Source organism: Marmota marmota, unplaced genomic scaffold (genome assembly GCF_001458135.2).
Source record: "Marmota marmota marmota unplaced genomic scaffold, marMar, whole genome shotgun sequence".
Taxonomy (NCBI): Eukaryota; Metazoa; Chordata; class Mammalia; order Rodentia; family Sciuridae; genus Marmota; species Marmota marmota.
In genome coordinates, this window is record NW_026000241.1 from 22,532,312 (window position 1) to 22,560,273 (window position 27,962).

The 27,962-nt window shown below is 36.2% G+C and overlaps 1 protein-coding gene across 11 annotated transcripts in view; it reads right to left on the reverse strand.

Moving 5' to 3' along the window:
• The window catches only part of Rbms3 (RNA binding motif single stranded interacting protein 3), a 1,302,406-nt gene that overhangs the window by 242,654 nt on the left and 1,031,790 nt on the right, over nucleotides 1-27,962 (reverse strand). For all 11 annotated transcript variants that reach the window (XM_048795444.1, XM_048795441.1, XM_048795440.1 and 8 more), the window contains one exon: nucleotides 8,634-8,791. In XM_048795444.1, coding sequence (XP_048651401.1) covers nucleotides 8,634-8,791 — 158 coding nt within the window. The remainder of the gene's footprint in view (nucleotides 1-8,633; nucleotides 8,792-27,962) is intronic.

The following is a 27,962-nucleotide window of genomic DNA, read 5'->3' on the forward strand; positions in this document are numbered from 1 at the left end:
TTTGCCTTTCCCTTATACATCTTCTGCCCTGTTATATGCCCCCAAAGAAGCAGCCTTTCCTTCTGTGGATTACATCATCCTGTCTCTGTTATTTGCCAGCTTTCTATTGGGCTCAGGCATTGTAGGTCTGAAGGAATATCAAAAAGCAAATTTAGAAAGTGGCTGAGTGAATCCTACTCAGTCTATTTGTAGCAGGGGTTGCCTTTCTCCCTGGCTACAGTTCTTCCAGTCAGTTCCTCCTCCAATGCTCTGGCTCCCATGGGGCTTTGGAAGTCCTCCACCCATCCCTTCAGCCCTGTGAGTGGTAAGTGCACCCTCCTGTTCTCTGTTGACATCTCTTAACTCTGCCCATACTTCTCCATGTTCCAATCCCTTTAGATGCATCATCTGGAGTGAACTTTTACTTCCGCCCCACACCCTGCTTTGGTCCTCTATCAACGATGAAGGAATAAATGATAACCTTAGAGGCTGGGTATTTCAATAAACATGTAAGAAAACATTTTTCCTTCACTCAAGCTGGAAACTATTTCTGGCATTTAGATTAATTCACTACTCCGTGCAGCACCCACACCTAGATGCACAATAATCTAAATTTGGCCACAGGTCAATGTTTTCAAAAGGAGTTTTGGTTAAATAAATGGAAGAAAATTAAATTTAAAAAGCGAAACTGAGATGAGCTAGAAAGTCCTACCAAGTTAGGTACCTACCATTGAATGCCCTTAGAACAGAGATTATTTTTTAAAGGTTGTTTTAAAACCATTTAAGAAATTTAAATCTCTTCAAGGGATGGGCATATTTTGTCTCCAGATATTATTATCCATAATATTGCTTTCTCTTGTTCCATGGTTTAACAACTTTTTTTCTTTTCTGTTTCCCAAACATGCCAAATTTGACCCCACCTAAGATGGCTTACTTTCTTTCCTCTTTGCCAAGATTGCTCTCTTCATCCCTGCTCACAAGCAATTATCATGATTGGTCCCTTCTTATCAGCTTAATATCACTTTAAATATTCCCTATTTAGAGGGCTTTCCCGTGCCTGATCCTCATCTCATATGCTGTATCACTGTCCTTTGATTTTATGAAAGCCTTGTTTTATTTTGATTTTCTAATTATTCAGTATTATTCAATACTATAATTTCAAAGTATTATTTGATATTGATTATTTGTTTATTATAAATTTATTGACATCTCCCTAATCCAACAGAGCATAATTTCACGAAAGCAGACATTTTCTCTTTGTGTACATCTCTATATTGCTGTATCAAGAACAGTAACTGGCATTTAGAAGGGACCAAGACATATTATTGGATGACAAATAAATGAGTGAAGAAATAAGTGCATTTTATCTATAAGGAAAAGGCTCAGGATATTTAAATAACTGGCCCAAAATCTGGTAAGAGGTACTGAACTAAGTCATAAGCTATTTTCAATCTCTGAAAGAACTATGTTCTTAATCACAGAAATGTAGAGAACAAATGGGTTGCACCAACTCACAGAAAGGTGAGCACGTAGGAAACATACTACAGAAGCTGACTCAAACTTACAATCTAAAAGATATTGGGCTATGTTTCCAAATCATTCTTCTCTGTGGGCCAGAAGCAGACTACTTGTTTTAAACCCCCGTAGCCTCTGGATTCTCCAAAAGTTCCTTCCATGCTTTGTGCTTAGAACAGGTACAGGGCACAGAGACCCTGCAGGTCCTGAGCATGTTGAATGGCCAAGATTTTCAATCTGGAAATTCAGTTTACCAAATTCAGTCTCATCTGGGTAAATGATTTTTCAGAACTTTCTTCTCATTCCACAAAGGGCAATTTTTGGAACATAGATATGTCCAATTTAAAATAAAAAAAAAAAGCAATGAATATGTTGTTCCCCGTCTCTAGAAAAAGACTTGAGTCCAGGTTATTTCAGAGTAACAAATTATTTAATACTATTTAATTCAGGCTGGCTGGTTGGTTTGGGTTTTGAAATCTAGGGCTCTGAGTAGTAAAGAGGATGTTCTGCTTTCCCCAGGCATGGTCATGGCTTTCTGATGGTAATAGAAAGACAAGCAGGTAATGAGAAGAAATAGGTGAAAGTAAAAAGAGGCACACAGAAAACAGAGAAAAAGGAGCTGAAGTGGGTACCTGGAACATCCTCTCCTGCAGATTGCATTTGCAGGCAACTAAAAGGGATTAAAATTCCAAAGGGGGAAAATAGGGAAGAAAGAAAGAAACATGGTCTTATCCTTTTCAACCTCAGCAAATACAAAGGTAACCTGTTTTGCAAACACAGCTGTAGTTTGGAGATTGCTAATCACCAAATTTACACTTGAGAGATTTTCTTTGGTCACATTTGATTTCCTGGATCTATGTGTTTGAGATAGTAATGGGAAAAGAACTGCCAAACTGCAAGAGAGGAATTTTTAACACAATAATGGACTCAAGGTAGATACAATCCAAACAATAAAAACAAAATTTGATAGATATGATCCCCTTTAAAAAATCATATATTTACCTACTATTTAGCATTTGTTTAATAATTTTAAAAATTCCTATATTTTTATTATGCATATTCTGATTCAGTGTTCTCATTATGTTTCTGGAAGTGGGAGAAGACAGGGCCAAGAAGTATTAGGCAGTAGACGGCATGTCGAAAAATGTTAATGATATTCAAAGATATTAATAGAAAATGCAAAAATTATTTGAACCTGGTTTTTCTACCAATTTTTAATAATCATGCTAGCATTAGTCTGCCTGTAACCACCACTAATTCTTTTATTTAGTGAAAAGAAAGAACTGCAGTGATTTTTTTTTTTATTTTAGAAAACTTTCTGGGTCAGAGAGAGATGTGGAACACAAGACCACCCATATGTTAAAAGTCCTTTAAACAAAGCTCCATGAGAATCAAATTAAGTGTACTGAAGGGGTGGGGGAAACCCTACAAAACACAAAGTTCTCTGTGTTCAGTGGTCTCTCACGCTCTTTAGCTCACCAGGGGACAGTAAATGCATTTCTTAAAGAGGTTCTATGTTTCCAGATGTTGAAGCTGGATTAAATGTGAATGCTCACTCCCATCCCTTCTCCACCCTGGGTCATTCTTTACTGGCCTCTCATAAGGCTCTTTCAGTGTGATTTTTGCTGGACAAATGGTCTCATGTTGCTGGGAATGGGAAATGGATAACATGAACATACACTCATGTCTCTGCAGACTCTGGCTGATTTACACCCTGCTCCTCACCCTCACAGGCAAGGTAGTCTGCTGGCACCCACTGGCGCTGCAGGAGTGGAGCCCACTGTCAGCATTCCCACCATAAACTTCTGTTTTTAGAGGTTTATGACTTTGCAGTAAATTGCTGCCTGGAGAATGGTGTATCTTACCATATTGTTTTAAGTTACAAGAGAGTGAGAGAAAAAAGAAAAAGAAAAAAAAATCCATAAAAATAAAATGTCATTTCAGACACTATCTAGTGCTTCTGGAACCTTGAAAAGCCTGTAATTGTGCTGTCTCTGTGCCCAACTGGCATTCAAATTGATGCTTTGAAGTTCAGTATTTTAAATATAAAATGAAGATTCTCCTTTTACTTTGAAGAGATGGTAATCAAAGAAGATTAATGTATAGCTTGGAAGTAAAATAATAATGGGGGGTTTTCTTTCCAGTCAAAGTAATTTCAGGATCTCTGGTACATGAATGAAGGACCACATCTGGTGGTGAGAAGTGACCAATGGTAACATACAAAAGGAAGCCTGCTGAAAGAATGATTCAGGTTTTATCAATTGTGATAATCATAAATTCAATAGACACGTACAATAATTTACTAGACCCATTTATAGGCTAGCTGTTCTCCCAAATGAATAAACATATTCTTCTAATAATGTGGCACTGTGAATATTTAGAGGAAGAAAGTTATCAACCAGTACAAGTTGAGCTGATGCCACTGTAGTTTTCTCTAACATTCTAGTACTCCTTGGCTTAGAACTGGCTAATCATTGGCATCATATGTTGATGGTATTTGATATTCTGCCTTCTCTATTCATGTCCATAATTTTCTCTCCTTTTATCCTTCATTTTTCTATAGTCAAAACAAACAAAAAGAGAAACTTAAAGAGAGTTCATTTAACCATCAATAATTTACTGAAGACCATTTATATGTGAGAAAACATTCTAGGTCCTAGGAAAGATATAATGAAGAATAAAGCATGGTCTCTAGCCCTGAGGAATGGGACAGGAGACAGAGTCATGAGTGGAACATTCTGAGAAAGTGACTTGTGGTATGATACAGCCATCAATAGGAAGCACTTCCATCAGCAGAACTGGTGACCATGGAGCAACAGCTCTCAAAGTCTGGGTACCGTATCGCAGTGGCAGCATCACCCAGAAACTTATTAGAAGTTCAATAATTGGGTGGCACCCCACACCTACTGCATTGGAAACTCCAAGAGTGAGGCTTGACAGTCTGAGATTTTTCAGACCTCCCATATGATCAAGACAATAGGTTCTAATGAGCTAAGGCAATGTTCCTAAAATTTCCACAAGCACCACCACTACCTGAAATATTTGTGAATACTGATTCCCCACTGTTGTCCACCCTATCACCAGGCTGATGCTTCAGGAGATCAGTGATGAAAATTTTCTAAAAAGTCCTGAGATAATACTGAAACTGCTGATCTGAGAACCATCCTTGAAGAACTACTGTCCCAAGACATCTGCATGGAAGCCAGTAACTTCTCTCACTTGGTAGGTACCATCCTGGAGACAATCGAGAAAAATCAAGGCTTAAATCATCTTGTCTGGTTTGTGGTTCGGAGGTGTAGTTCTAGATGAGAAGGATTGAGTAAAAAAGGAAAGGGGACCATATTTTAAAGGGGAGTAGCACTGTGTAAGGGTTAGGTTGTGAAAAATCAACTTAGTTAAACAATAGCTTTGTTACAGAAAATGCAGAACAAATGTCGATGAAGTAGGAATTTGGGCAGATCTCTCTACATATGGTAGGGCTAAAATTATTTTCTCACTTCATCAAGTTAGGTTAATCATATGAGATCTTGCTCCTCTGAATTTACAGGCAAAGATGCATGGTGAATGAAATACTCATCTTGTCAATTTCCTGACTTTTTACAAGAGAGAGAAGCAGACTCACATTTTCTTTTTCATTTCTAAGGCCTAAGAAATCATTGGTGTGACTTGAACCTACGTTTTCCTTTTCAATCCACTTGCCACTTTCTGCAATTGGGAAATCCATGATTTAGAGCACAGAGTTCTAAGTTTCAGTAGAGGAATGTGACAGATAATTCATCTCCAAAGCTCCTTTCAGCTTCTCTATTCAGGAACTTGATAGAATGGTAATTATGAAATCCACCACCCACCTAACTGTCCATCCATCCATCCAACAATGAAAAAGGAAACCTGACTTAAAGAATCACATAGGCAATCCAGTGGGTAAAGACAAAATTAAATAGCAAATTCATTGCAACTATGATAGATTTTTGAAAAAGATAAACAAGCAAAAATTTTATATGAGCTGTAACAAAGGCAACTAATGCTGTTTGCAGTCTGGGGTTGGAGGCCAATGAAGTACTCTTTGAATAAAAACATTCAAGTGGATACCTAAGAGTTGAGATGTGAGTGAGGCCAGGGATGATGTGGAAAGGTTGCAAATGACATCACCCAGGCTGAATTGAAGCACTGTCATCAGGACCCTGACATAATCAGATTTTAATTTTTAAGGGCTCTCTGTGACTTCTACATGCAAAATACACTGGAGGAGAAAGAGGCTACCTCCAGAGCAGGGATAGAATATCAACTTAATATTTCCACCCTTCTTCCATTCCTAAAGAAAAATAACTTTGTATGTTTTACTCTTTTCATGACATCATACACCATAATTTCTGCTTTGATCTCATGACATATATTACTTGGCTCTGGACTTTATAAGAACAAGCTTCACTTAAAGCAAAATCAAATTGTACAGCAAAGATTGGCAAAAGAGAAGTAAATGCACATCTCTAGTAATTAGAGAAATAGAAATCAAAACTACTCTAAGATTTCATCTCACTGTAGTCAGAATGGCAGTTATCAAGAATACAAACAACAATAAATGTTGGCGAGGATGTGGGGAAAAAGGTACACTCAGACATTGCTGGTGGGACTGCAAATTGGTGCACACTCTATGGAAAGCAAGCAGTATGAGGATTCCTTAGGAAACCTGGAATGGAACCACTATTTGTCTCAGCTATCTGATGACTCCTCGGTTTACATCCAAACAACTTAAAATCAGCATACTACAATGATACAGCCACATCAATGTTTATAGCAGCACAACTCACAATAGCTAAACTATGGAACCTACCTACATGCCTTTCAACAGATGAATGGATAAAGAAAATGTGGTATACATACAATATGGAATATTAGCCTTCAAAAAGAATGAAATTATGGCATTTGTCAGTAAAATGGATGGAGCTGGAGAATATCATGCTAAGCAAAATAAGACAACACAAAAAATGAAAGACAAAGACTGAATGTTTTCTCTAATATGTGGATGTTAATCCCCAATTAAGTGTGTGTGTGTTGGGGGTGGCGGTTATGGAAGAACAGAGGTACTTTGTATTAGGCAGAGGAGAGTGAAGGGAGGGGAAGGCATATGGGTATATGGGAGTAGGAAGGATGGTAGAATGAATTGGACATTAATACCATACATGCATATATGACTATACAACCAGTATGCTCCTATATCACGTACAATTAGATGAAAGAGAAATTATACTCATTTATGTATGGCATAATCAAAATGCATTCTACTGTCATGTATAACAATTAGAACAAACTAAAAAGAGAGAAATAAATTCTCAATCTTTGAGTTATAGTTTGAGTTGCACCACCCCCAAGTTCTAACCCTCAGTATCTCAGAATGTGAATGTATCTGGAGACAGGACCTTTAAAGAGGAAATTCAGTTCAAATGAGGCCCCATTCTGTGTAACTGTGCCCTTAGAAGAAGAGGAGGGCAGGACACAGATAGGTACAGAAGAAAGACCGTATGCATGTGGGGAAAAGACAGCCATTGGCAAATCAGAGTAGGCTTTGTAAGAAGCAACCCTGAAGATATCTTGACCTCTGACATCCAGCCTCCAGAATCATGAGAAAATAAAATTGCTTATTTAAGCTACTCAGTCTACAGTATTTTGTTATGACAGCCCAAGCAAACTATTATGCATTGTACCCAAAAAAGAGAAAAAAAAATCACAATAGATGTTAGAAACTGTATTCTCTTGGTGAATTTGAAATACATTTATTTCTCAGCTGAAGTACAAGTAAAGGAGAAGCTGATTTATTAGAGAGTTTTGGGAGGGCAGGCGATGGTGGAAGAACCAAAGGAATGTGCATGCTGTGTAAAACCAAACATAGCAGTCACTTGGTGAACTCCCACATTGTACTGGCCTCTGAGAGAAAGTTGTACACTATTCAAAAATGACTACACTGGCAAAACTCAGAGACCCAAGAGTGTCATTTGCTCTGTCTCTACTATGAAGTCAACAGTCATCAGTATTCTGGAAGCCTGAATGCTTCTACATATATTCACTTTGGGAGAGATTCATTCTGCTTATCTTTCTTCTAACTTTCAAGCACACATCCCTAGCATACATCTACTGGTCTACTACATGTAGAACATCAACAAAAATAAAAAGAATTCTGAGATATGGCCCATGAGCTCAAGTCAAGTCAGAGATCAATTAACATTTTCATTACATTTGTTATCTTCCAATGTAGCCTTGAGCTTGGTTTGCAATAGTTCTCCCAGTGATGACGGGGTGCACCCTAGGTGGACACATCTGTCTGCAACATCCCAGATTCCTGATGGCACAGAATACCCATCCCTATGAAGTCAGTTGGAGACACATACAGAAACACACCAAGCCATGGATATGCCGATTTTAATTTCCCTTTTTGTCATTCAGCATTTTCCTTTTCCTTGTGGTTTCTTTGGCTTTTTTTTCATGAAAGCACAGCAGGTATGATCATTTTAACTTCGTTTCTGGCTGAGATCCTCTTTTGTAAACATTCCCTTCGACTTAAAATGAAAACTACTCTTTCTTTTCCAACAATGAAAGAAATACAATTTTTTTTTCCTGTTCTGCCAAAAATATCAAAAACACACAGCCGGTGCCTCTTAAATGCAAATACCTCCTTGACCTTACCTTTTATTTCTGGGTTCCTTGGGACTTCCCAACAATTGGTGTTTCTCTAAATATTTCCTCTCTTCTCTCTTCTCCTAACTGAGAAATCCAACACCTCTCTTCTACAGAAATCAGTGTAAAAACACTCAAAGGGTTTGCACACTGTACAAACTGGGTATTTATGATACCTGACCAGAATTGGCACCATCTGATTTGGTTGATCTAAATACATAGAGAAGACTGGGAACTGGGTATACATATCATTATGACTCCAGTTACATAAGCACATTCTATGTATATATTTTATTAAGCCCAGTGTATTTTTGTGTAACCAAAGACACAGAGATACCCACAGATTTGATAAGCTACTTTTCAAAATCTGATTTTACATATTCTATTGCTTAAAGCCCTAGTGTTAGAATGGACTGGAATTAAAAGGAACAATGAGGAAAGACAGGGTACATACAGAGCGAGCATTTTACCTGGCAAAGCCAACACCTCTGCTGACTCCGTTAGCATCTCTCAGTATTCTTGTGGAGATGACATGTCCGAAGGGCTTCAGCATATTCTCAAGCTCCTGCTCATCCATAGAAATGGGCAGATTCGAGATGTACAGATTTGTTGGATCTTGTTCTTGTTGCTAAGGAAAGGAAAGAAACAAATGCAGTAAGTTCTGAATATTAAGAATCATCTCCCAAGTGAAGAGATCCCTGCTTAAACTGCAATCTAGATTCTAATCTCCAATCCACTCTTGAAAGTGCTTTCACCAAGAGTATTATTTCTTTTTACTGAAGTCCCTTTTTTTACGCAGAAAGTTTTTCATAGAAATAATGTCATCATTGAAAGTCAAGCTCTCTGTGTATCCTCAGAAAAGAGGAATGATTGAACTAAGGTAAATAGGGATAGTGTAGCCCTTCCTTATCCACAGGGGATTTATTCTAAGACCACCAATCCACCAAGGGATGCCTGAAGCCACAGATGTCATTGAACTCTATAATTTAATATTTTTCCTTTTTTTGTGTGTGTTGCAGAGGATAAAATTTTGGGCCTCAAACATGTCAGACAAGTGCTTTACCACTGAAGCACATTTCCAGCATAAACTGTGGCTTAACTTTTGTAGTTTGAAGTACAATAGCAAAATTAGCAACGAATTTCTAATTCTTTCTTCAAAAATTCTTGGATTCATGGATAAAATATTTATTCTTATTCTAGATCTATGCAACATCATCATAGGATTTATTTTTCTTAAGTTATAGTCTTTCATCTTTTCAAATAAATAAAGCATTTTACAGCTTCTTTTTGATATATCCAAATTATCAGCATCACTACTCATTCTTGTGCATTGAGGCCATTATTTAGTAGAACAAACTACTAAATATTGCCAAAGTTGATCTGATAACTGAGACAGCCACTAATGAGAGTGAGTAGCATATACAGCATGGATACACTGGACAGAGAGACAGGACAAAGCAGGATAGAAAAAGATTCCATTGTGATTGCACTTTAAACTTTATTAATTAATTATTATGAACTTAATTCTAGAATTTTCCATTTACTATTTTTTAGACTGTGGTTGACCACAGATAATTAAAACCCAAGAAAGTGTTACAACAGGTGGGGCATGGTGCTACTGGATTGTTTTCCAGCCACTATTGTTACTATTTGCAGTCTAATTATCATCACCTCTAATTATCGAGATTGCCTTTGAGGTATTGTTCTTAGCACTTATGCGCATTATTTCACTCAATAGTCTCAAAAAATAAATTACCATTTTATGGATGATAAAAATCTATCCCTAAGTTGTCCACATTGCACAGATTACAAGTTTCAAAGCCAGAGCAGATATCTTGGCCTATCATCTAGCCATGGCTTCTTCACTCTGCTATTGCCTTTTGCTAGACCAGAGGGTCTCACAGTGTGGTCGCAGAACCATAGCATCCCCCTTAGCTTCACCTGGGAGTTTGTTAGAAACACAAATTCTCCGGCCCTACCTAGAATTATTGAACCAGAAATCTAAGTGAGGGTCAAACAAACTGGGTTTTGACAAGCCTTCCAGGTGATTTTGATAGCTGCTCAAGTTTGAGAATTGCTGTCCTAGACCAAGCATGAATATTTCTATGCAAATAAAATCATGATGTCTATCATTTCTAATTCAGCAGCAATACTGCTTAAATAAGCCTTGCTTAATAGAATGGGGAAATAAATCACAATTGCTAGTATTCAATGAATGAATATTCTCTAATTTATATGTGAATGATTTCAAATTTAATTGGACATATGTTGAAACTTAGTTGTATTGTCAAAACACAAGACAGCCATGATGACATGATTAATCATTAATAGAAAAATGTATCAGACATTTAATTGGATCATTATATTTTAAATAAACAACAACTAAATTCAAGTATCAACAAGATATTTAAATTGGGAAAAGAAACTCTGAAGTCTATAGGAAATGGCATTAAGTAATAATAAAATATCTTTTGTGATGAGATGATATCCTACTAATAGAAAATTTGCTACTTCAAATGTAGTGAAAAAGTACAAAAAACAAGATTCCAAATATTTTATTCAGGTTCGAAAACAATTTTGGTACAAAACAAAATACCATTTTTTTAATACCTCTAAATATTCAGATAAGGTTTAATTAAAATATTATGACCTAAGATGAATAAGATCTATTATTGGGTTCATTTTTTTAAACATAATTTACTTTCAAGCTGTTTGTCACCATGTAAAATAGTAAAATAAATATATACTCCTTTTTGGTTTTTGGTACTTGGGATTGAACTCAGGGCACTTGACCACTGAGCCACATATTCCCCAGCCGTTTGTTGTATTTTATATAGACATAGGATCTCACTGAGTTGCTTAGCACCTTGCTTTTGCTGAGGATGATTTTGAACTCATGATCCTCCTGCCTCAGCCTCAGAAGCTCCTGGGATTAACAGGTGTGTGCTATGCACCAGGGTAAAAGTGAACATATATTCTTTATTTAAAAAACAATTACAGATTAATATTTTGGAATGGTATATATGTAGAACTAACTGTACTCATGATCTCACTTTCTCTCCACCCCCACACTAGCCACTATCACTACCACCAGTAAATTTCATGATCTTAGAAAAAGAAATAATATTATCTTTAAAATTTAAAAGATAATATTATCTTTTCCTAAATAGTTGTGGGGCATTTTTTTTTTTTTGAGGGCAAGCACTTGGGTAATAAAAAAGAAAAAAAAGTGATGTTTCAGATACATAATAATAAACCTTATGTACATAAAACTTTCAACTTTTATAGTTTTTCACTATCCATCAATTTTAATCTTCACATCATCACTTCAAATGTAGTTTGGCAAATTTCACAATATTTATTGGATAATGAGGAGATGGAGGCATGAAAGATTCATCATCTTGCCCAAGGACAATCTGATAATTAGTGAGAGAGTTAGAATTAGATGTGACCAAGTTTCCTATCTTCCTGCTCAGGGTATTTTCTACCAGCCCACTGTTACAAACCAAGCTTCAATCATTTGCATATCACATCTTAGAAATGTTTTGCCTGTCATGTACTATTTATTTAAAAGTTTTCTCTAAATCAAAATACCTGTAGGGCTTGAATAAACTCATTTAAAAACATAACTGTATGTTGCCACCATAACTTAAAAGCCAGCAACACTTGCCATAAATAGAAGGTTACTATAAGAACAGCAAACGAATTAGTGTTATTAAATTATAGCAAGAAACTGTTTGTTTGCAGAAGGCTTTGACACTCCTGGTTAACTCTCTTTCTCTCTCTGTTACAAAGGGGATTCTTAATTAAGAGAGGTGTTAGAAGCATATTAGCACCAGACTGAGTTGTATTTTTCCCCCCAACTGGGAAGAATCAGAATTGAGAAAGAACTGAGAAAAGGGAATAACTTTTGTGGGAGTTATGATTTCTGAGTCATACACATCAAGATCTGCTCAAGTTCCATGAAAAATATTTGCTTGGAAAATCCTGCATTAATCAGAACATACCAAGGAGGGACCACAACACATGGCAGTCCCATGAATGGGTTGGAATTTGTCCCATATTCTGCACCCCTTTGCCTTTGATGAAGCTAAATAATCACAAGCAGTCAACCCCAGTGTCCCTGAATGCTATGCAGATTTTGTCATTGTCCCTAGGCAGTACTACATTACTTTATCCTTATTCAAATCCATTTCCTAATTCCCTATGTGTTGAATTCGTTGCAGTGACTCAAAGATGTGCCATAAACATACAGAGCTTAATACATAAGGGATTGCCCAGTAGGCTATTTTTTGATTCCAAATTCAAACAACAAGACCAATTACTTAATTTGTATTCAGAGCAACAATATAGCATTGGATGGGGTCATTCCTTATTTTGTATTCGCAGAAAGAATAAGACTTTGTGTGGTGTTATTAAGTAATTCTGTCCTTTGAAATGCAGTATTAGTCTTGAATTTAGTTGACAGTAGAATTTAAGACTTACTTGGAATAAACTTTTAAATACAATATATCCTTATATTTTTACTTTCCATTTTATTTACACATATGACTTATTTTAAATGGATATTCATTTTCAAAAGATTGATTAGCACTCTGAACCAAGGAACACTTTTAACTTTTCAGAATTTCTCATGTGATAACTGTAATCTAAAAGAATGTTTTAATTTAATTTTTTAATTACTTTTTTAAAATCTTAATATTTCAAGAATACATAGATCCAGAATTAAGGGGATGTTTTGCCCATGCCCGTCATTAAGCAAATGGAGAAAACAGAAGTTAGAGGACTGGTGATGACTTCGAAGGCCATTCAACTAGTTGGTAATAGGCTAGTAATAGAGCTATGTCCTTTTATAGCTGGGCAGATATTTTGTGTCTATTTATGACACTGACTTTACTCTTAAACCCCATGAATAGTTAACAGCAGGTTGTGATTTCAAGGTTTGTTAGTACAGACAAAAATTAATGTCTCTGTATTTCTTGGTATATTTGTTTTTGATTATTCACCAATGAGCATGAATTATGGAGAATTAAAGAGCTCCTAACCTTCATTATGTTTTGGATACCAGGTATATCCTCTCAATACACTCATTCGATAGATATTTCAGAGGTGAAACGATTAGGTTATGAGAGCTGTAGCCTAATTAGTGGACTGATCCATTTGATGGATTAGTAATTTGGATAGATGACTGAGTTTTCACTATTGGTAGGGGGGATGTGTTTGGAGAAAGTAGGTCATTGGGAATATGGCTTTGTATATTGTGTATCTTGTCCTGGTTCCTCTTTCTCTCTGCTTTCTGGCTGCAAGGAGCTGAAAAGCCTTCCTCCACCACCCCTTTCTGCCATATTGTGATGCCTTACTTGGGTCCAGAGGAATGGAGTTGGTCAACCATGAGCTGAGACCTCTGAAACCATGAGCCCAAAATAAACTTTTTTGTTAGGCATCTAGGGAGACTACACTTAAACATCCAGGAAGCACTTACTGGTAACGAGAGAGATTTTAGAGCAATGTTTCTCAAGCTACCACAGTTGGGGGCCATTTTTACTTCCAATCTGTCATGGATCAATATTCATAAAAACATAATAAAAACAAAACTGATGGAAAATAAAATTAAACAATTTTAAAAATGCAAGTGGCAACTTTTTTATTATCATATTCAACAGACACAATGTTACCTTTTGGATTAGATGTCATGCTAATGTCAAATTGTCTAAAAGGTTTCAAGTGCTTGCTCTCAATTTCTGTCCATACTTCACTGTGGCAAACCTGAGTATCATTGGCTTAGAGAACTCTATTCATATTTTTTCCTGTCATACGTCACATGGGTGTTAGTAGGCTATTAGTGCCTTCTTACTTTATGTATTACCAATTCCTGCTTAACCACAAAATTGTGTACAACTGAATTACAGTCTTTTTTTTAAAACTATTTTGTAGACAAATATCTCAAGATAAATTAGTCTGAAATGGGGTAACAAAACATCCAGAAATATCCTGAGGGGAGTTGAAGCAACTTTGAGGCAAACATGAGACTATGAGCATTTAAAAAAAAAAAAACAGACTGAGCTAGGCATGGGGGTGCACGCCTGTCATCCCAGGCATTCAGGAGGGTAAGGCGGGAATAATTCAGGATAAAAGGATAGCCAAAGTAATGTAGTGAGACGTCTCAAACAATCAAAAGAAAAGTTGGGACTATAACTCAGTAGTAGAGCACTTAAAAAAACCACAATGAGATATCTCCTCACTCCAGTAGTTACCTACACACCATGGAATACCATCCAGCCATCAAAGAGAATGAAATCCTGTCATTTGTGACAACATGGATGGAACTTATAATCCTTATGTTGAGATAAGTCAGGCACAGAAAGAAAAGAACCACATGATCTCACTCATGTGTGCCATCTAAAATAGCTGACCTCATAGAAGTTGAGAACAGCAGAGATTCGGAAGAGTAGGTGGGTGGGATGGATGGAGGTGTTGATCTATGCGTATATGCTTCAGTTACATAGAAGCAAGTAGTTCTGGTGTGATAGGGACAGTAGGGGGGCTATCACAAGAATGTACTGTGCATTTCAAAAAGTTAGGAGAAAGGATTTTGAATGCTTTCACCATAAAGAGATAATAAATGTTTGAGAAACTGATGGGTTTAACATGATATAAACACTACAAAAGGCATGCATGTATCAAAACATTACATTTTACCCCTTTTAATATGGAAATGTTAATGTTTTTATCTATTGGTTGAAAGTAAATTTAATAAGTGAAAAAAAGAAACATTGAGAATGATGTTCAAGCAGATGGAAGGTTATCATATTACTTAATCCAGAGAAGAGATTCACAATATACCAAGTATCCCAGAGTCATTTTACACCATGTGACCATTTTATCTCTCCTACCATGTAGGATACTAACACTAAAGGTGTTTTGGGTATTGTGAGTGGTCACATGGCTGGTAAGTAAATAAGCTATATGGTGAAGTGGTCTTTTGACTCTTGATCTAGTGCTCTTTGTTCTGCAACTCTGAAGACAGCCTATAAATATTGCTGTTCAATGGATCTCACTTCCAGAACAGAAAATTAATGTGGAGACAGAGGAGCAATTGTATTTTAGCGGAAGAGTCTATTTCAAAGGCTGTAGCAACTTAAAAATGAATGATAATAAAGCTAAATGTTTTCTCTCACTCTGAAAACAACATTCCACTGTCAACTCACTGTTCCAAAGGCGTCAGCTATTTTGGAACTTTTTTGACTGTAACTTTGTACAAAGCTGTCCTCTCCTTTCTGGTGATATTATCTGCATGCTTGGTACTGGTCTCCTAGAGGCAAGGCCACCTTTAGATGAGACCTGGAGCAAGCCTGCTATTTGGCCCATACTTGTTTCAGTAACATGCACGTGCGATAGTTCGTGTGCCAACTTAACTTGTCAGAGAGTACCCAGATATTTGGTCCAATGGTGTTCTGGGTGTTTCTGTGAGGGTATTTTTGAGTGAGTTTGACATTTAAATGGATAGACTGTGTAGTGCAGATTGACTTTCCAGTGTGGGTGGGTCACATCCAACCAGGTGAAGATCATTGTAAAATAAAAGGCCTACCCCTCCTGGGAGTTAAGAGAGAATCCCTCCTTCCCGACTGACATGGATCTGGGATCTTTTCTGTTCCTACCTTCAGACCCAGACTGAAACATTGGATTTTCCTAGGTCTTGGGCCCACCTGTTTTTAGACTGAAGCTATAGACACAGCTTTCCTGGGATTTCCAAAGGAAGGCTTCCAAAGGAAGGTTTTTAGGTTTTTAGATTTGACAGCCTCTGTAATCTCTGTAATGAGTTAATTCCATATGAGAAAGAAAGAGAGATTTCAATCCTATTGGTTCCATTTCTATGGAGAACCCAGACTACGGTAATGAACGAATGTGTTACCATACTGTATGACAATTAACAATTAAAATAAAGACAAATATTCACCTCTGACTTCATACTGAGACTTTTACATTCCCTGGCCACAAAGACACTGCCTTTGACCAGGTGAAGTGAGATGCATAGCTTTATCCTAAGATGAATGCTTCTAAATAAAACATACTAGGAAATACATTAAAGATCAAATGGAAGAGGAAGAATCCCTGCCAAGTGGCACCCTCAAATGGTGCCTGGTAAACATACTCTCTGTCTCATTTGCTAAGAGAAGTTTAGTTACCATATGTGTCCACAGCAAGACGGACCTGATTTCTCTTTTGCTAGCTCTGCATAGTGATGGAGTACTAGAGAAATACTGTCAGTTTTTCCTTCCCAAACAACAGACAGAATAATATTCCTAAGAAATACATTTTTAAGGAGAAGCTTTTAATTATTCCACATACAATGTGAACATGACATTGGCAGTGAGAGGTCGTGTCCAAGGTCAAGTTCAATCAGAGGGTTTAATTCTGGAGAAGAAACAGCAGAGTTCTCATTGTGAAACAGCGACCTGTGCTCCTGACAGCCTGGGTCACTGCTCAAGGGCATTATGCTTTAAGTCTGGGGCTTGCTTTCATTTCTAGACCCTCTGAACAACCCCAAATGGATGTGAACTGTAAATTATTAAAGGGGTCCCTAGCATCTGCAGGACTGATCTTGAGTCACCTGTGGGGCTGGAACAGGGAGCCACACTGGGCTCCTGGCTTTCCTTGACTTCTCCCTCCACATGTCCCTCATGACCTCCATCTGAGTATCACCAGGTATCAGCCCTGATGGGATGGTTTCTCTCATGAGAAAATGCTAAATTAAAATTGTATATATTGAGATCTCTCTCTAGTTTATTGTTCTATACTATAATATTACAAAGATGTATGCTTTTGTACTCTTGGCCCCCAAACTATAAAGAGCTACTCGATATTGTAAGCAAATCATATATTTCCTCAGTCTAATTCACTGCTCTAAAGGGGCTCCAGAATCTCTATTTTTATCCACCTTGTGTGAGCTCTGGGATGGATAGTTGTCATCTGATTTGTTGATAATGACCATGATCTTCCTTTAAACTATGCAACTAAGGAAATGGCATAAATGTAGTCGTAGGTTCACTATGATACATTACTAACTTCATTAAGAATAATCATCATAGCACATATAAATAGAGAACAGATGCGGAATATTTTTGTATTTTCTTTTTAATTTTTTTTATTTATATACTACAGCAGAATGCATTACAATTCTTATTACATATATAGAACACAATTTTTCATACCTCTGGTTGTATACATAGTATATTCATACCAATTCGTGTCTTCATACATGTAGAAGACAATGCTAAGTAAAGTTAGCCAATCCCAAAAAACCAAATGCCAAATGTTTTCTTTGATATAAGGAGGCTGATACATAGTGGGCAAGGGAGAGGGAGCATGGGATGAATACATGAACTCTAGATCAGGGAGAGAAGTGAGAAGGGAAGGGAGGGAGAACGGGGTAATTATTTTTGTATTTTCTGCCTAGAGTATGACACTTAGATTGACCGACCAAGACTTGGCTTTATATTTAGCAAACACACACAAATGTATCACTGAGATGTTAAAGACGCACGGGACTTGAAGTTCCACTCAAGGACAACCATTCTCATTGTGGTATGAAAATGACACCCAAGGAACACAGCACCAGTGGTGGTTCTGGGGATTATGTAACAGAGCTCAAGTGACAGACATTAGGTCCTACAAAATTAAGGATGCTTAATAGAATGTAAGATATTCCACCAAGTTTGAGTTTCTGATTAACAATGAATAATATTTTGAATATAACTGTATCCCAAATATTTCATGGCAAATACGCTAAATATATTGTCAGATGGGATTAATATTAATGTAATTTTACAAAAAGAAATTAGGGTAGTAATATTATCGTTTTTTCTTTTGGCCTGATATTATCTAGTATTTATTCAGTGTTTAAAAATAAGCCACGCACTATAAAGTCATTTAAATTCATTATATTTTTATTCCTTAAAATAACCCTTGAGATAGATTCTATTAACATGCCCATTTTATATGTGAGAAAGCTGGAGTTATATGAAGCTATGGAATTGCCCAAGGTCATGCAGCTGCTCTGAAGTTCAAACAGAAATCAAATCCTAATTGATCTGAATAGGATGCCATAAACGGTATATTTAGTGGTTGGCTCACAACTTTTTCTGAGAGATCCAAATGAAGGATCCATTGTTGGATGGTTTGGTACAGGTATTCTAAGTACAAACCACTCAGCTACATAATTCATCTTCCTAAGCATAGAAATCTTAATCATGCTTGGGAGATAAGTTAGCAAAAGAGAATCCATCTTCCTAGTAAGGCCAGAGCAATATCATTTCCCAAATTACCAAAAAAAAAAAAACCTGCTTAATTTTCCTCTATATTCTACTACATAAATTTGAAAGCATATGTTCAGTACATAGAAAGTGAAAAGCAATAGTTTTGTACACAAATATGCTGTTGTTTTGCTTGAATCTACTTTTATTTTAAAATTCCCTAGTGTCAATTCAACAGGAATTGAATCTAAGCCATGTACATCTCCCATGTTATAGACGAAGCAGTCAATTCTAGGTTGGGATTTTATTTAAAAATACAAAAACATAAATTCAGTTGCCTATTAAAATTCTGTCCATCTAAGTGAAGGATAGTGTTTTTTGCTCTTACATAATTCTAGTGTTTCCAAAGACAATCTGAACAGCCTGAAAAACATTTGGTGTCCTGTGATGCTTAATAGGCTACCAAAGAGAAGAAGGAAATGTGGTGTCAGGTGTGTAGGGTGTGTGCTTCTCACAATGAAAACAGCCAACAAGGTAGGGTGAAATGGAGGAGGAACTTATTTAGGTGCTACTATCTTGTTTCTGCCTCATACCTTTCTGAGGAGGTACAGCAGTGAGTTAAGATGTTCAAATAAGGCCAACTATTTTGACTTTCACAGGGTATCTGCCATACTCATTGCCAGCTTTTGACACCTATATTATTTGTAAGTTTTTAAAAACTCATCAGTGGGAGAGAGATGCATTTGATTCTTAATGTAACTCAATAACAAATTAAATGATTTCACCAAGACTGCCTACGTATCAAGGAGAAAGAAATACACTCATATCAGTTTTTGCTCAGTTGCAGGCTTTCTATCATGTGATTCAGCAGACCAGCATGCTTGAGCAATTGGAGATTCTCATGGTCACATCACTAATCCAATTCAAAATCATTTTGATTTACTTGTGTGGGGCTCTTTACTAAATGGATCATTCACGTATTTGCTGTTGACTATTCATTCATTCACTGATTTAACTTTTTTTTTTTCAACTTCTAGTGTGTGCCTACCACTGAGCTACATCCCAAGGACACAGATATCACAGGCTATAATCCCTGCCCATCATAGAGATCTCAGCCTACTGGAGAGCTTATAACAAAATTGCAATAATAAAGTGCTATTTCTCATTAGCTAACACATTAGCGCAACCAAGAATGTAAATCTCTGCCTCTTAAATCTTACGGTCCATAGCTTGAAATTCTATTTTCCTCAAAATGGTGATTAAACAAAGCTAAATTATTTCTAAATGACGCCTCAGCTACATGAAGAGCATAAAAATTAATTCTGAAGAATAACCCCCCCCCCCCCGGGATATGTTAAGCCCCAAGACAACTCCAAATGCCAATTTGGGTTGTCTATATTATATAACTGTATATTTCCATTTCAACAAACAATGATGTTCTCCATATTCGGTTGGGTAAGCATGGTGTGTGAACAGATAGTGACCTAATAACCCTAATTTAACCCATTCTATGACATGAGCTAGTTATTGAGAGTTCTCAATATATTTACTGCACTATAAAATCAAGATAATAAGAGTAACCTCAGAGGGCTATTGAGGGAATGCAATGATACGCTATATTAAAAATGTAGTAAAGTTCCAGATATATAAGAGAAGCTCAGTGACTAGTTATTTCTATAATGATTATTACATAAAGAAATTTTGAACATTGCAAAAGGACAGCTACTAACTAAATGTAAGTCATGTTCATAAAAAAAAACAATTATCACTATTTAGGATTTATCCTTTTGCGTCTCTTATAACTTCAAACTTATGAGACATTATATTAAATTATGTGAAGGTGGGCATATTAAATTGATGAGATTCTTAAAACGTGGCCACTGTATCAGCAAGAGAATCTAGTAATATATTACAGGGTGGGAAACATAACAGTGTTCCTATCATTCATGAGCTAAAAAGATTAATGATTTATTACTAGGCTCATTAATCAAAACTGTGTGGCTTTTTTTTTTTTTTTAAGGAACAATTCCACTGTTCAAGTCAATTAGTCCACCAAAGCTATTACACCAAAGAAGCTACAATGTTAGTCAGATTTCCCCGGGAGTATTTAGAGTATAAAATAAATGCTATTATTCAGAAGATACCGAATTGCTAAGCTTCTTAAATTCATACAATTGGGAACCTGCAGTACATTAAAATGCTGAAACTCATTAAGAGTCTTTTTTTCCTCTAGCTTCAGAGTCATTGGCATGCTCAGCAGGGTTAAGAACAATAAAATGCTCCTGGATTCCAAGGAGAGAGTGACTTCTGCTCCTTCAGCTCCACTTCAATGAATCACTGGGGCAGAACTGGCACCCAGCCTTGGAGACAACTGCTTCTTGGCTGGATTACCCTAATACTTGAATAAGACTGCAAAGTTAGCTAATATGCTATGTTAAGAAGGAGGAGAAAGTGATTTGTTCATATGGATCATTTACCTGATCTTCTTAGAGCAACATTCATAACAAATGTTAGGAATATATAACCAAATGGTCATCCATATTCAAAATGTTAGCAATGATTTTAACCTATAAAATAAGAATGTATAAGTTCCTTCATATATAAGTGAATAAGTAAAAGAAAGAAAAAAAAACTATTTTTTCAACTAGAATGATGACTAATAAACATGGAAGGAATGTTGAAATTAGAAAATTACCATGTAACACCCATAAGGGTAATCACAGATTTAGGTAAGAATTTCCATTGGGTGTCAAAACTAGTGGTGAAAAAGTTTGATGAGAACTAGGAAATGTGCATCATCTCTCACAACCTTCCCACAAGCTATTCACTCATTCCAAGAGGAAACAGAGTACCTTTTCCATGGAGATACCTGCCAGACATCACCTCCAACAGTGATCAAAGTAACTATCAGAATGGGGTGATCTACACTGTGTGCCTCCTAATATGATACACTGAGAAGGACACCACAGCATCTTGGACTTCCTTCCTGCAATGCATAACCTGAATCTAGCTACTGGAAAGCATCAGACAGACCGAAGGGAAAGACATTCTGTACAAACACTGGCCTGTGGTGTCATGAAAAGATGAAGGAGGACGAAAGGCTGCTGCAGACTAATCCTCCCCCAATTTTTGTTCATTATAAAGAACACCACTGAGATAAACTTTCACCAAATTTTGTAGATTAGATGTTTCTATTGTATTAATATTAACTTATTGCTATTGATTATTTTACTGTGTGGCTATGTGACTAATGAATGTCCTTGTTATTAAGACATAAGAAAAAAATATTTGTGGATCAAGGGAAATAAAATATATAGTCATTCCCAAATATCTTGAAAATACAACAGTAATGTGCATATTTACAGAGAAAATGATAAAGCAGATGTGGGAGATATTAATACATAGGAAATCAGGGGAGAAGCATTATTATGTTATTTTTGCAACTTTTTTGTAAGTTTGAAACTGTTCAAAACTAACAGCTAAAACATCTGCAAAAAATATATAGTAAATAAGCTATTAGTTTTGATAATCAAAATCCAAAAAAGTAAAAGTATTCATCATAAATTCTTCATCTCATAAAAGAAACACGAATACTGTAGACTGTGTCATGTGTCATGTATTCAAACTATATTCTTTAAAGACAGAAGGACACAAGAGCATGGAAGTTCTGCTTCCCCTGATACTGCATAACTATCATACTCAACACCTGGTAGAGTGTCCCTTATTTGATTCATATTTATGCTATTAGCCCATGGTCAACCATTCAAGGTTTTAAGTAACACATTTGCTTAGGTGACTGTACAGAAAAAAAGGAAGATGGAGATTCAAACTGAACTCTAGGTATCTATAAGCCGTAGTGCATAAAAAGGAACCAGATAACTTTTCTTTAAATGTAGGCATAATTCTCTTCTACCACCACAATATTTACCTGGCCCTGCCAGATATGCTCATCATAATGTAACCTACAGGCACACTATCAGGATCATTTCCTCATTTAGAGACACAAAGACCATGCTTTTGTGAGTTTGCAATCTCATGCACACATGGGAGAAGGCAGTGGTTGTTCTATTTGATGAATGCATAGACCAATGATTCTGAAGCATGGCAATTTAGAACCCCCTCTCCCAGAGAACAGTGGACAATATTTGGACATATTTTTATTTGTCACAATTTTAGTTAAGAAGCTACTACTGGCATTCTACATGCACAGGAAGGTCTGTTACAACAAAGAATTATCTGTGAAATAGAGTTTCTGTCATGCCAATACATAATGTTATTACATATATACCATTGTTTATTTATCACTATATATAACATATATAAATATACATGAGACATCCCATATTGATTTGAGTTTTATTAAAGAGCTCTTAAACATGTGCAAGTCTATAATAAGTTATAAATACTTCTGCTTGTAGCTTAAAAGCAACTATTAAACCAAACACACTTTAAAGTAACATAAGAGCAAATTTGTACAATCAACACAATTCAATTAAACATTAATTTAGTATTATGGATAATGTGGATTTGCAAAATCTAAGTGGCCACTTGGATTGTACATGGTATTGACTGCTGCTACACTAAATAGTTCTGAAATTCAGAGGCTATTTTCTTTGTGTCATAAGACATTCTGATTGGTCTACCACTTTTTTTTTTCCATGAAAACTTCATCTGACCAAAGTTTGCCTGGGTATCAGCTTTCATTTGGCTTAAAAGCATCTTTCACTTATTAAGTCTGCCTCTGTCTTCTTTCTTCCTCATTAGACCCAGACCATGAGAGTTGACCTCCTTGTCATTATGTGATAGTAGATGTAAATACAGAGATATAGCTACTGGATACAGCTACTGGAAGCGACATCAACTGGCTATCCAGATCATCTTAAACATGCTTTCATATTTCTTTTAAAAATTTACCCTAAAATGGAAAGTTTCAAATGCATGCATTCTCATGGGTAATTCATGAATCCTTAAAAATTGTTTCCACATATGTTAGTGAGAAGGATACCAAAAAACACTGAAAAACTACAAGGGAATTTTATGATCAATCTGCTTTCAAATCCATAAACTCTTTTCCCTTTTGTACATGTAATTTTATAGAAGGATAGATGGATAGGTACTTATGAAACCTTTAGAAGAGCCCATGAGCTAATAATATACCAACAAACCAAACAGATATTGTTGAAGCATTGAGTATGATAACCACACAGTATCTGGGAAGCAGATGCTGAATGACATGCATTTGTGTTCCTTTTGTTTTGAGAGAGCACAGTTTGAATGCAAGACCCCAAAATGTACAGTCTTCATGTTTCTTTTGTAAGATGAAGTATTTATAATGAATACTTCCTTCTTTTGTATGGAGTTTGGCTATCAAAGCTAAAAGCTTGTTTATTTTATTTTTGCAGATGTTTTAGCTGTTATTTTTGAATAATTTCAAACTTAGAAAAGCTTTACAAAAAATAGTATAATCCATACATGTGCTCCAATTCTGGATGAGTGAATTCACCTCCTTTAGTCTTTGACTATTCCTCATTAAAAGAATGATACAACTACCTCAGGGTTACTGTAAGTATTAAAAGGAAGCGCCACTGATGTTAGTATTTTTCCTCCTCCTAGTCTTAATTGCCTCTAAACATTTGTGAGTTTCCTGTCTCTACTGTTTTCCTCAAGTAAATGAGAAATAACCTGCAATTTAGGACTTGAGGGAATAAGTAAATGCATCAATTTCAGAATCTCACTCTAAAGGCAATACTAAGTCAAAATATGTCTCTTTACAGGAAATTGTGTTTAACTTATTACAAAAATTTCTGAAAATTGTACCTAATTAGACTAGAGGAAGTCAGATATCACAGAGGACAAATAGGAAGGGCAGCAGGGATAGAAATCACAGCTCCCTTTATTTTTTTTCCCTTCCATTTCTATTTCATTATGAACCTTTAAAAATGACAGATTAATAATCATAATAACTAAGTATGATACAATTTACATAGCAAACTAATCATTTTCAGATTAACTGAAAAGAAAAATATTACAAAATCCAAAGGATCCTCTGTCCCAGAAGGCAGAAAGGCAATGCTTCTCAGGCAGGAAAGAGCTTTGTGTGTACTGAAGGAAGAAACAAGTCCAGTGTGGCTGATGTGGAGGGAGCAAAGATGTCAAGTTCATGGCAGGCAGGAATGCCACCACACAGATGGGTGGGGCCATGTCCTAGCATGGAGGGCCGTGTGGGACCTGCATTGCAACTGGAACTGTGTTCTTAAGTGCAATGGAATGCTATGGACATCTTCATTGGGGAAAGACATATCAGATTTGTTTTAGAAATAAACTTGTGTATAAGAGAAGAATCACAGAGGGCTAAGAAATGGTGTGAGGCTCCCATTAGCTGGGACACTGTTGCAGTAGATCAGGAGAATAGTGGTAGAGATGGTCGTGATGAAAAGTGGAGTAAAAAGTCTGTTTTGCAGTAAAGAGTATCTTCTTTCTAACAGGATGTGAGGAATTAGAGAAAGAAAAATTCAGGGATTATCTCAAGATTTTGATGTTTTCATCTTTGCCCACACAGTTACTATTTATTTTGATAGAAGACATGGAAGGCCAAATTTGAGGGGGGCAGTAATAAAACTTTCCTTTGGGCACTATCAATTTGATATTAGACATCTATATTTGTGACCTGACTTGTTAGGTTTTAATGTAAAACTGTAGTGGTAAGATGTAAATGCAGATGTTCAGGAACCCTGTAAGATCCCAAAATTGGTTTTATAGACTTAATTTGACCTAACACATTTATAACACTGAGGAGACAAGAAACAGTCTCTCCATAAGCAAATAGATGCACACATTGGTTTATAAAATATGACATGGAATCAAGGCACCTGATTGATAACCATATATACTTACTTTTTTTTCTTAGTTGTAGATGGACATAATAACTTTATTTCATTTGTTTATGTTTTTATGTGGTGCTGAGGATCAAACCCCATCACATGGGCTAGGTGAATGCTTTACCACTGAGCCACAAACCCAGTTCCTACACTTTATTATTTTTTTTTTCAAATAACAGAATAGACTCACTCAAGGTCCCAAATTTATAGCTGGAAATTAACCTAGCCAATATATCTAATCTGTGAAAACTTTCCAGACTGTTACAAAGAAAACTTTCAAAATGTACAAGCTCCCTTCAGGTTATCTCTCTGTAGACCCTTGGCTTCAAAGCTTGTTTTATGGACCAGCAACACTTGGGAAATTCCAAAAAATAGAAAATCTCAGGCCCAACCCTAGACCTGTTAATCCAAATCTGTCTTTTAGAAATATCAGCAGATAATTTACATGTACAGGAGAATTTCAAAAGTGCTGTTTTATTAAAAGTTACACCACTCTTTGTTTCATGGAGATTATTGATCATATCCATTCTGCATATTCAGAAAGCTAGCATTACACTCCCTTGACTGACTGGCTAGCACTCTAACGTTCAGTGAGGAAAGCTGTTACTAAAAACAAAATGATGTGTGCATGCATGGGCTTGCAAATGTATCCAAGATACATTTTTTGATTTCTTAAAAAAGCTAGTAGGAAAACAGCATGCAGAACCCAATTGTAGACCATACCTTCTTTGGTCCACCTGATCATAAGGCAACCGTGCTGGGCAGTCACAGGCCATCACCAGTCCCCAAAATCAAGGATACGCACATTATCTCTCCTGTTCCCCACCCCCCAATGATACAGAAAATTGCTTAACTGTGCACATTATGCAACACAAATTGCAGGGGAATTGACACTTCATGGGAACACCTCTTACCAACATAGTATGGTAGCTGGACAGTCAATGCTTAACCCTTCTCAGTTGAGGTTTATGGACATGTTTTCTCAGAGGTTTCCTAGTAGGAGCGAGCTCCAATTGCTGATAGCCAAAACCTATTTAATAAAGCATCCCTTTTGGACTTTTCTCTTGTCTTGATTTATTTTCTTTCTTTCTTTCTTTTTTTTCATTCTTTTACTTCTGTTTTTCAGGATCACCTCCCAAATAAATGAAATTCACTTGAATTCTTATCTCAGAGTGTGCTTTTGTGGGGGGGAAAAACTAATGATATTTTTAATGAATATTTAATACAGATATATAATATACACTTGTATATACAGTTGAATGCATGTGTGTACATGGAGAAAAAAAGGAAAATTTATGTATAAAAAGAATAATGTTTGCTGCTGGGGCAGATTGACAGAAGAGTTTTGCTTGAGACATTTTTGTATTATTATTATTGTTGTTTTACATTTTTATTAACTAAAAAAGTAGGGAAAAAACCACTCAGATCTTTTAATCTCCATACAACATTAGAGAATTAATGTCAGTGCATATAAAATTATGTAACTACAGTTGTCTTTTGAGACTATCCCAACATGGCTTCATTTTTTAAAAAAATATTTTTTTTAGTTGTTGATGGACCTTTGTTCATTTTTATGTGGTGCTGAGAATAGAGCCCAGTGCCTCACACATGCCAGGCAAGTGCTCTACCACTGAGCCCCAGCCCCAGCCCCATGGCTCCATTTCTTATGAGAATCTGCCTGATCATTTCAATAGGTCCCTTCATGATCTTCATAAATTTGTTTATCCTAATAATACAAAACATTCATGGCAATATCCCAAGTTAAGCATCCAGAAAAGCCACAGGGTGTAATGAAGAGGTATAAACAGGTTGCTATCAAATTGCCACACAGCTAAATCCTTTATCTGCTTCTCCTCCTACTACATTTTGATGTCTGCACTAAAATCACTAAGTCCTAATTTTACTGCTCCAGAGGTGAGTAAGAGGATTGTGGTAGTTTAAGCCCCACATTTCTGTGTGATTTTAATGAATGAGAAGCTTCATTATTCTATAAGCTGAGAGATTGTACTTTTACCAAAATAGTAAAAAAAAATTAAGAAATCAGTAACTCATTATTTCTGATTTAAAAGATATCAACCCATAGAGATATGGAAGAAAAACTGGATGTCATGGTTCTGTTATAATTCACAGTTAAATTCTAGAAATTTATGATTCATACTTTAGCAATATTTGGGGTAAGGAACATAAGAAAAGAGAAGGTGGTTATTACAGAAATGCATAAGCTGAAAACAATTTAGAGTTGACTAGAAGGGAAGAAAAAAAATATGGCAAGTACAAAACAGGCTAAAAGCTACAATAATACTTTAAGAACAGTGAGAATAATGAACAAAAAGCCATAGTAGTGATGGTGACCTTTTATTAAGCATTTACTGTGCATTGAGCACTGGGTTTTGCAATACCTCTAACACCTATGTTTAGACTTCATTTTAGATGTATTTGTCATCAATATATTGCAACTGAGATACTGAAGCTCCAAATAGTAAAGGACCTACCTAAATCACATAGATTCCCAAGTCAAGAGTCAAACCCAGACTTCTAACTCCAGAAGGCAAGCTCTTAAAAGACCCAACACTAGCACCAATACAACATGTGCCACTCCAAAAGTATTCACTTTAAGCTCAAATGCTATGGTAACATAAACACACACACACACACAATATATATATAT